This window comes from Chiloscyllium plagiosum, unplaced genomic scaffold (genome assembly GCF_037043375.1).
Source record: "Chiloscyllium plagiosum isolate Xiang-an unplaced genomic scaffold, Cpla_swu_hap1 HiC_scaffold_11, whole genome shotgun sequence".
Taxonomy (NCBI): domain Eukaryota; kingdom Metazoa; phylum Chordata; class Chondrichthyes; order Orectolobiformes; family Hemiscylliidae; genus Chiloscyllium; species Chiloscyllium plagiosum.
Genome location: NW_028270149.1, coordinates 52,039,872 through 52,051,015, shown reverse-complemented (window position 1 = coordinate 52,051,015; position 11,144 = coordinate 52,039,872). Strand labels below are relative to the sequence as shown.

Here is an 11,144-nt window from a genome sequence, read left to right as displayed (position 1 = left end):
TCTTGAAGAATGAGGTGAACTCATTGAAACTTGTAAAGTTCATTCAGGTCATGACAGTGTAAATGTAGATAGGATGTTTCCCCTGGCTAGAACCCAGAGTCATAATCTTAATTTAAAAAGTAAGGCATTTGAAAATGAAATGAGGAAGAATGCTCTCACTCAGAGCATGATGAATCTTTGGAATTCACTAGCTCAGACAATTCATCATTGAGCAGGATGAGTACAGAAACTGATAGACTTCTGGACACCATTAATGTCATACGATAGTTAGAAGATCAGCAATTATTGAATGGCAGGACAGGATCAATGGGCTGACTGGCCTACTCTTGTTCCTATGTTTCTAGGGAACTGTGCCCGAATATATAAACATGTTACCACTAGATTTTCAAATCACGTTCATCTGACAAACAGATGTAACTTGGTGGAATTAAGTTGGAAACTGTATGTAGTTTTCTTAGGTTGGATTTACTCCCTGTTTTCACCATACTTTTATTTTTGCCAATAAGAAATGGGGTTATGGAGCTTAATTGTAAAAATTTGCAGCGGAAAGTTATGCTATTGTGTGTTTAATATGATTTACTGGCATTTAAGCATGTACAATACTGAGATATATCAAACCCATAAATACTAAGCAGTCAGGCAATAGATTTTGTATAGGTCGGTACAGTGGGTCTACTCAGAAGATTACTGAAGTTTAGAGTTATTTCTGAACTATATTGCTTGCTTGTTTAATATCCATTTCCAAGATATTTTTGTGGCTAAATTGAACAGCTGTCTCTTTCTTCTAAACTGCCTCAGTGGTGCCATATACTACAGTGACAGATGGTAGGAAGAATAGAGGCATCAATTATCTTCTAAATGGGGAGAAATTTTAGAACGTTCAGAAGACTGAAGTGCAAAGAGCCTTGGGAGTCCCAGTATGGGTTTCTGTCAAGGTAAACTTGAAATTGGTAGTTAGGAAAGCAAATACAATGTTGTCATCTATCGCAAGAGGTCTAGAATACAAAGGTAAGGACATACTTCTGAGGATTTATAAAGCTCTGATCAGACCACATTTAGAGTATTGTACCTCAGGAAAGATGTAATAGCCCTGGAGTGGGTCCAGAGGAGGTTCACGGAAATGATCCCAAGATTGAAAAGCTTAACATACAAGGAATGTTTGAGGACTCTAGGATATACTCAATGAAGTTTGGAAGGATGGGGGAGGGGGGCGTGGTCTGATTGAAACATTCAGAATACTGAATAGCCCGGACAGAGCGGATGTTGGGAAGACATTTCCATTGGCAAAAGAGATGAGGACCTGAAGACACAGCCTTAGAGTAAAGGGAAGACCCTTGAGAACAGAGATAAGGAGAAACTTCTTTAGCCAGACAGTGGTGAATCTATGGAATTCATTGCCACAGAAGGCTGTGCAGGCCAGGTCATTAAGTATATTTGAAACAGAGATAGATATATTCTTGATTTCCATGGGGATCAAAGGTTTTGACAGAGAGCCGGAACATAGGGTTGAGAAACCTATCAACGATGATTGAATGTCAAAGCAGACTCAAGGGGCCGAATGGCCTAATTTCTGCTCCTATATCTTATGGTCTTATGGCCATACAATTTGTGGTGATGTTAAAGTGTCAATACTAGTCAGGTATGGGAGAACTACAAATAGCAGTTTGGAATATTTTCATCCAAAATATTGCAGCTGTAACAGTCTTTATTTAAGAATATGGGGTAGGCCTTTTAGAATTGGGGTGAGGAGAAATTTCTTCAGATGGAGAGTGGCGAGCCTGTGCAATTCTCTGCCTAAGAAATTGGTTGAAGCCAAAACATTGATGTTTTCAAGGAGTTAATATAGTCCTTTGTGTTAAAGGGACCAAAGATTACGGGGAGAAAGAGGAACGCGGTACAGGTACTGAGTTGCTCAGCTGTGATCATAATGAGTGGTGGAGCAAGCTTGAAGGACAGACAAGCTTACTCCTGCTCCTATTTGCTCTGTTTCTATACAGTACTCCTTCACTGCTGTATGAACACTAAGTAAGATTAAGCGCTCAAAGCTCTGGACCAAAGTTTGACACGTGACCTTGTACCTTCCAAGGAAAAGTGCTAGAATGGAGCTAACGCTGAAGAGAATTTATGGATGGAACATAATGAATCAGATAGTGTGAGAAAATTAAACTGTCTTCGTGCATTATGATACAGAGAAGTGATTTTGCAGCTAAACGTACCACAGGGAAATGTAAAACCACAAAACCATTATATATTTTTATAAAACTGAAACTGCCCTGTTTCTCACAGTGGTAGAAGTCAAAGTCCTTCTGTTCCCATAAAGACGAAAATAAAATAAAGTGTTAGTTCTTCAGTCTTAGAAGAACTCCATCTTCATATAAATAAAACGCTTTTAACAAAGTAAAACATCCCAAGGAACTTTACAGGGTGAAAATCAACAAATACCAAAAATCAGAATTTAAAAATCAAGGACCTGTTTACCAATGAGCCGAAGTAAATCACAAAGAATGATGTTGATGGGGCTTGGTTTGAGTATGATAAACAAGGAGAAATCCAGACACAGTTACTGGTTAATGTTCATAGCAATCCAATGATTGCAGTTTATTTTATTGTACACTTTAACATTTAAAAATCTAAAAAGAGTGAGAAGAGATATACTTTACTATTTCTCATGCTCACCTTTCAAAATAAGTAAAACTCTGAATACCAAGTTGGTAAGTTGAGGGCAAAGTGAGATTTTCTGAAGCAACAACTGAAAATTTGTGACTGGATTTTATAGAGGGGGAGAAGGTGCTCACCTCTGGAAGGAAAGGATACCTTTTTGAAGGTCTAGCCCATAATAATAACAAACTGGATCAGTCGACACAGGCTGCAAGGAAGAATTCCACACCTCAATGGACAGGAGGTCCCACCCTGATCAGTTGGCATTTCTACTAATCCCAGCAGCCCCAGAACTCAGTATTGTGCGCTATTGGGACCAAAACTGGTCCAGGAACAGGACAATGGCAAACAGAGACAGGGAAGGCCCAGGCTTTTAAAGTGGCAAGAGATTTGAAAAATTAGGGCAAGGGGACAAAGATTGGGGAGGAGCAAAAGGGAGGTTACATCTTAAGGAGAGTGCCACTGAAGTTCACAGGTCACCCCTGATTGTTGTGCTTCCCTTTCCTCTCCACCTTTGCATAGAAAGTCTTGTAGAAAAATGACATTTGCACTCTGGCAGCCTGCTATTGCTCAGGATCTTATGGGCAGTGGAGGCAGATTGAGGCACTTATGTAGGTAGGCAGAAGTGGGTCCAGTGGATGCTGGAAATCAGAGTCTAGATTAGAGTGGTACTGGAAAAGCACAGCAGGTCAGGCAGCATCCGAGGAGCAGGAAAATCGACGTTTCGCGCAAAAGCCTTTCATCAGGAATGAAGGATTCCTGATGAAAGGCTTTTGCCCGAAACGTCGATTTTCTTGCGCCTCGGATGCTGCCTGACCTGCTGTGCTTTTCCAGCACCACTCTAATCTAGGCACTTATGAAGGTAATAAGGCATCAATAGGTCTTAGTGCAGGTCACTTTGTGAGCAACTAAACCTCCAGTAGCAAAATGGGGAACAAGTTAGAGATGAGTGGGATGGAAATGTGCTAAGTATCAATGTATTTTACACATTTCCAGCCAACTGCTACCCTGAAAACATGCCATGCGGGGTGGGAGGGGTATGTGCAGAGCAGAAACATCCTCGTTGCTTTGGTTAATTGCTGTTTCTGAGTCAGCTTGGGTGTTCCTTGCTCCCTCCCAAATATCTCGGGCACATATCAAGAAGTTATGTTTCCATTGAACAAGTTTCCATTGTGGCAAGGTTTTGTCAGAAGTAAGTTGTGGCAGAATTTCATCAGCCTGTGCGACTTCAGAATGAATTCTGCTAAATTCACAGGATCAAACTGATTTAAAATGTTCATTGAAGATTCAAAGCGTAATTAGACCCCATAAAACAATACCCCTGGGATACGGAACATAGAAATTAACTGCAGATCCTGCCATTGTGAGCCATGGTTGACTGTGTCAGCTGAAGAAAAAAAACCTTGTAAGTAAATTTGTATTTGGGATATTGATTGGTGTGAGAATGTTAATAGCAAGGCAACTTAATCTGAGGCAATTAAAGTATATAAGATCAAATGTGCTTTGTTTGTTGTTTGCTTCTTGCATTCTTCCTTGGATTACCTTTGAAAGATGCTACAACATTGAGTATCAAGGAGAAAACAGGTTAACAAAGACATTTCTTTCAAATAAATCTGCACAAATCTATTCTTTCGCTGGCTAAAGACATTGATTACGTAACTCCTAGTTATCCCTCTCACCGGATAACTGCAATCTGAGTGTCCTCATACTTAGAGTTCTGTGATGATTTAAATTATGTGCGGGATTCATATAAATCTTAATGGCAGCAATAAAATGTTGATGTTGCCAATTCCATCATAACGTCAAAGTCAAAGTTCTTTGGCTCAGAAATGGAGATATCTGTGCCAAGTAAGCTCAGAAAAGACATTTTCCCACAGGTGCTATTTTGGTTTGATCCCTTAATATCACATTTCTGCCCTCATTGATTTAAGTCGGGTATTAATTATATTTATTCAGAGATATTCACAGCAAAATTTCATCCATGGGAAAGATTGTGCTGTAGCTGAGAAAGGCTGTGTCCTCAGATGCGGCAACATTTCCTGCTTGTCCATAAACATGAAGGATATTTGGGTCATTGTGAAACACTGGAACTGTTCCAAGAAACTGGTAGCCTACATAACTGGAGCAGCGCTGGGTTGAGAGAATTAAACATGTCAGATTCCTTAGGAGGCAATTGATACCATTTCCTATAACGTAGGTCATAGAGACATTGTTTTTTATTTGACACATTGGGTTGTAATTTATATTGAAAGTGACTCAAAAGTTTTTCTTCTACTTGACTTTGCCTGGATTTTTACTCACATTTGGAAAAGAACAGACCCGTTAGGAAGTCACCAGGCTTTGTGCAGGGGAGGTCTTTTCTCACAAATTTTATCAAGTGTTTTGAGGAAGTGGCAAAGAGGGAATATAAGGGTAGGGTTGTGAATATTGTCTACAAGGACTTTAATAAAGCATTTGACATGGTCCCTCATGGTAGTCTGGTGCAGATGGTTACCTTACATGGGACCCATGGTGAATTGGTAAATTGGATACAAAATTGGGCTGGCGTAGTTGAACAGGGTTATTTTTCTGACTGAAGGTCTATAACCAGTGGCGTTCTGCAAGGATCAGTGTGGGACCTCTGTTGTTTGTAATTTATATAAATTATTTGGATGACAACGTAGGTGGTCTGATTAGTAAGTTTACAGATGACACAGAAGTTAGTGGATAGTGAGGAAGATTGTGAAAGGATACAGCAGGTATAGTTAGAAGGTGGGCTGAGATATGACAGAAGGATTTTAATTTGTACAAGTGGGAGATCAAATGCAAGAAGAAAGTATACAGTAAATGGCAGGACCTTTAGGAGCATCAATAATCAGAGGGATCTTGCGGAGCAAGTCCATAGCTCCCTGAAAGTGGCAACACAATTGGATAAGGTGGTAAAGAGGCATATAGCATACCTGCCTTCATTGAGTGGCAAGTCATTTTGCAACTGTATAAAATTTTAGTTAGGCCACATTGTGTGCAGTTCTGACTGCCACACCATAGGAAGGATGTGGAGACTTTGGAGAGGGTGCAGAAGGGGTTTACTAAGATGTTGCCTGGATTGGAGTGTATTATCTATGAGAAAGAAGTATATAAAATGATGAGAAGCCTGGATAAGGTGGATGGTGGGAGTCCTTTACCTGGGGTAAAAATGTCAGGTACTTGGGGGCATAGGTTTAAGGTAAGAGGGGAAAAGTTTAAAGGGGTTCTGCAAGGCAATTATTTATACAGAGGGTAATAGATACTGGGGAGCTGGTAGAAGCAGATATGATATCAACTTTTAGACAGACACTTGAACAGGCAGGGAATGGAGGGATATGGATCAAGTGCAGACAGCTGGGATTGGTTTAGAATGGCCACATGTTCGGCACTGACTCAATGGCCTGCAAGGCTGTTCCTGTGCTATACTGATCAATATTCTGTTTCTTTTAAGGAAGTGTCTTGTATGTAAATTGTGAAAAAGATCAGATCCAAAGATTTTGGGTATTTTTAGAAAATCTTTCCTTGTAATAGAAAGCTTCCCAGCAAGGCTGCGGCCAGACTGATAAATGAGTATGTTATGATGACACCGTGTGAAAACGGCTGTGTGTGTTTCTGAAGCCAATCGTACTCTTCTGTCAACTGTTGTGCTTGCAGTTCAGGGGACACAGTCCTCCAAATCCTCTCATAGTAATTGTTAAGCCAGTCAATCTAGAAAACAGCATTGAGAAGACAAATTAAGTTTTTATATACTATGTATAGTAACATTATGGGAAATAACAGAATATTATCATAACTAAAATTCTTTGCAAATGCACATTAATAATTGACTTGTGCTTCTGTTCTAATGTGAAATGCCATGTCTACTTAGACAATAAAACTGACCACAAATCCGAAAACAAAATGATGTGCTGATTATTGGTATCTTGTTAAGATGAAGTCTAGAGTCGAATTAAAATACTTTATCATACTGGGGAAACAAACCATCCAGATGAATTATCATACTATAGAATTATGTCCATAGATTTCAGTAAGAACTGCTTCCTAATTCATTGTTGGACTTGTGTTCTGAAAATAGAATACCCAACAGCAATGTTCATCTCAGTCAAGGCCTTTTGCCTTGTGACTTGTAATGATAATTAATTTATTGGAGTAAAGTGCTAATGGTAATAATTTGCCCCAGTGATATTTGTAAACTTTCTTTGTTTTGACTATATTTATACTTTCATTTCACGCAATCGCTAGATCAATATTTGCTCTCCAGACGAACTTCAAATGTATATATTTATGAGGGACTTCTAAAGGACAATACAGGCAGAGAAAATGGCACTATAAAATCGAAGGTGATTTAAAACCATTTGTCTGCCTCAATATAGCCTATTTTATGATAAGGTTTATCATCATAGTCGCACACTTCCATTCTTGATTTGCATGGATCTATAATAGATATTTTTATACACCATTGCAATATGTGTGGGGTAGGTGGGATTTGAACCTAGACTTTTTAGCTCAGTAGTAAGGACACTACCACTGCACCGGAAGAGTCTGAATGGAGGTACATTATAAACAAAAAGTCACACTGCTCAGAGATGTTATGCCCCCCCTATGGAGCAGGTGGGACTTGAACCCAGGCCTCCTGGTCCAGACGTAGAGATACTACTGCTATAGCATAAAAATCACTGGAGCCATTATGTCAAACTGCAACTTATTTGCCATTAAATTGACAAACACATTCCCAGTGTCCTACGCAGGGTGGGCGCAGTGGGAAACTGAAAAACATCATAGTGAAGAAGAGGCCAATTCTCTAAGTATAGGACTGTCTACAGAAAACCTTACTCTGCAGCAAAATATGCTGTTCCTAACTTGCAATTGATCAGCAGCATTAAAATGGTCACCTTGGATACATAATTGCTGAAACAAAATGTTGATGTTGGACTACAACAGCATTTAAATCAAAATTGGAGCTAAGAAGATATCAGTGATATCAAAGAGCAATATAAATAAAAGAAATGTAAATTTCACCTAAGTGTTTTGCATAATAGTGTCATAAATATTTTCTATACAAAGATTTTGATTCTCTTTTGCATTACACCCAGGGAATTTTCAGCTCCTAGTCACAAAATAGAAGTTGTGGAAATGGAAACATTATGCTAGGTTATATCTCTCATGGCCTGAGCTTTGCGGTACTTTCATTGAAGAATGATACAGAATTTTTATATGCAGCAAAGTCAAGCAGTAAAATAGTTTTAAATGAGGTGAATGGGTGTACACATGCCTTTCACCTAATTTCCCTGATTCTGCATGGATTAGTGCACATTTGGATGGACAAGAAGGAGGTAGGCTCTTGGTCCAGTGATGCATTGGTGAGAGGAATTGCAGAGAACCTGAGCACCAAATCTCAGAGCCAGGTTGAATGCAAGTGCTGCTTTCCTTAGCCCCACCAATACCAGCGTTAGGCTGCAGGAGTTCAAAATGTTGTTTCTGGACAATGACTAGACATGCTGTGCATGCTCATATGTCTTCCTCTTTACAGATGTTGGAACGTGGACTTTGGCAGAAAGGTGTCTGACCAATTTAGTTGAGGTTAATCTGGGTGAATGCAGTGTTCCTCAGGTGTAGCGCATTTTCTCTGTGCGTTAGATATCTCTGCCCCGAAGCTTTTACGGTAGAAGTGCAAACAGAGGTTCAGCATAAGAGCAGAAATAGACCATTCAGCCCATCCAGTCTGCGCCACCATTCAATGAAATTGCAGCTGATTTGATAGCCCTCATCCCGAGTTTAAAAATAAGTGAATGAAAAGTGTCGAATAAATATTCCTGATTGAAAAATCAAGGCTTTAGTGTGCTACAAGATGGTGATGATAAATCATCATAAAATATATAAAAGTGACAACAACAGAAATTGTTGGAAAAAAAGAACAAAAATAGAAGTTAATAGAAAAGCTCAGCAGGTCTGGCAGCATCTGTGGAGAGAAATCAGAATTAATATTTCAGGTCCTGTGACTCTTCCTCAGAACTGATGGTAGCTAGGAAAATGTTGGTTTACATGCAGAAGATAGGGTAGGGTGAGGGGGTAAGGAGTAAATGACAAGTGGGGATAGAGCCCAAAGAGAGAGAGAGAGGAACAATTGGACAGCCAATTATCTGGCTAGGAGCATGAATAGCTATTATTGGCTAACAATGGGTTACGTGTAATAGCAGACAATGTGATAACAAGGCCCAGTGTGTGGGGGGTTGGGGTAAGGACATGGGACAGCTCAAGTTATTAAACTCAGTATGGAATCCGGAAGGCTGCTAGGTACCCAAGTGAAAAATGAGGTGCACTGCAGCAAGCCTGAGACAGAGGTGTTGGCTTGGAACATGGCTGTGTGTTGGAGGAGTAGCAGGCAACTGGAAATTCAGGGATGTTTTTGCAGATGGAACACATGTGCTCTGCGAAGCGGTCACCCAGTCTACACTTTGTTTCCCTAGTGTAGAGGAGATCACATGTGAGCAGCAAATGTGGTCGACTAGATTGTGTGAAGTGCAGGTAAATGCTGCTTCACCTGGAAGATGTGTTTGGGCCCATGGATACTGAAGAGGGAGAAAGTAAACAGGTGTTACACCTTCTGCAGTCACAGCAGAAGATGCTATGAGGCTTCTGGGGGTGTTGGGAGTGAAGGAAGAATGGACCCGGGTATCCCAGATGGAACAGTCCCTGTGGAAGGCTGATAAGGGAGGTGAGGTGAATATGTGTCTAATGGTGCATCTCACTGGAGGTGGCGGAAGTGGTGGCTAATGATCCTCTGGATATGGACGCTATTGGGATGAGAGGTAAGGACAAGGGGGGGAGAGGGGGTGAGGGCTGAAGTGTGGGAGATGGCTTGGATCCAGATGAGGGTTTTGTCAACAACAATGCTGGGGAATGTTTTGTTAAGGAAGAAGTTCAACATTATGGAGGCTCCTTTGTCAAAGTTGGTACCATTGGACCAAATGCAACAGAGACAAAGGAATTGGAGGAATGGAATATAGTTGAATTGTTGGAAAATCTTAAGACAGTCTGGCAGCATTTGTGGAGAGAAAGCAGAGGAAATATTTCGGGGCCACTGAACCTTCTTCAGAACTGACTTCTTCAGATGTTGTTTTATCCACTTACAGCACACGCATTGTGCTCTGATAAAGAAGCTTGCTGAGCTGCACAATCACAAACCTCGAACAACTTTTATTTATATTGCGCTTTTACTGTGGTAAAGTAGCCAATGACATTCCACAGAAATATTACCAAATAAACATTTGATACCAAGCCACATAGGGGTATATCAAGACAAGGGGTGAAAAGCTTGTCCAAAGGGGTAGATTTTAAGGAGAGAGAGAGGTGGAGTAGTTTATAGAAGGAATTCTAGAATTACAGGATCAAGGCAAATTCAACACTGAAGTCTCACAGATTGGTCATACAAAAACAACACACCTGTTCCTTGTTCATGATGGACACATCGATCAGTTTTCGTTCATATGGAACAAGAGAAATATGCTCAAATGTCAGGTAGGGAACGCCTCCAAATGTGTGCTATATAAAGAAAAAAAAAATGTTATTTCGTACAACTTTAATTTACATAAATATCACTTGTACCTTTTGTTATGACTGTTTGTGATTCTTTAATCTGGCATAACGTATTTAAGCATTAACCTCATCTGTTTGACTAGGCTTAACCCAACATTTCAACAAAATATTGTTGGCAGAAATTGTTGCAGTCACAAAGAGCAATACACAATTATTTACAAAATAAAAGGCTTAGATGAGGAAAGCGAACATATAGCCAAGTTTATGGATGACAAAACATCATTGTGTTTTGAGGAGGGAAAGCAAGTGGTGAGGATGGTGCAAAGAATTTGCAGAGGAATATAGGCAGGTTAGGTAAATTGGCAAAACGCGGCAGATGGAAAATGTGAGGTTATGTACTTTGTCAGGAAGAACAGAGGAGCTGAATATTATTTACATAGAGAATGACAGCAGAAAGTTACCACAAAGGGATTTCAGAGTCTTTGTGTATAAATCACAAAAAGCTGGCATCCAGGTTTGGCAGGACATAGAATGTTGGCCTTATTTCAAGGAAAACAGTGTATTAAAGTCGGGAAGGTTTGTTAAAACCATATAAGGCTTTAGTCTGACCACTAGGAGAAAGTGAGGACTGCAGATGCTGGAGATCAGAGCTGAAAATGTATTGCTGGAAAAGCGCAGCAGGTCAGGCAGCATCCAAGGAGCAGGAGAATCAACATTTCGGGCATGAGCCCTTCTTCACTGTGAACAGTTTTGGGCCCCTCTGTAACAATGGATATATTGTCATTGGAGACAGTCCAGAGAAGACTTATTAGATTGATTTGAGTATGGAGAGACTTTTCTTATAGGAAGAGGTTGAGTAAAATGGACCAGTATGCATTGGAATATAGAATAATGGGAAACAATCTTGCAGAGACAACATTTTTAGAAGGCTTGACAGGGTAAAC

The 11,144-nt window shown here is 40.1% G+C and overlaps 1 protein-coding gene across 1 annotated transcript in view; it reads right to left on the bottom strand.

Moving 5' to 3' along the window:
* Window positions 1-4,145: 4,145 nt before the first annotated feature.
* xpnpep2 (X-prolyl aminopeptidase (aminopeptidase P) 2, membrane-bound) overlaps window positions 4,146-11,144 on the bottom strand; it is a 78,535-nt gene continuing 71,536 nt past the window's right edge. Inside the window, exons 21-22 of the mRNA XM_043704673.2 lie at window positions 10,108-10,206; window positions 4,146-6,372 (exon numbers count right to left, since the gene is read on the bottom strand). Coding sequence (XP_043560608.2) covers window positions 6,172-6,372; window positions 10,108-10,206 — 300 coding nt within the window. The 3' untranslated portion in view covers window positions 4,146-6,171. The remainder of the gene's footprint in view (window positions 6,373-10,107; window positions 10,207-11,144) is intronic.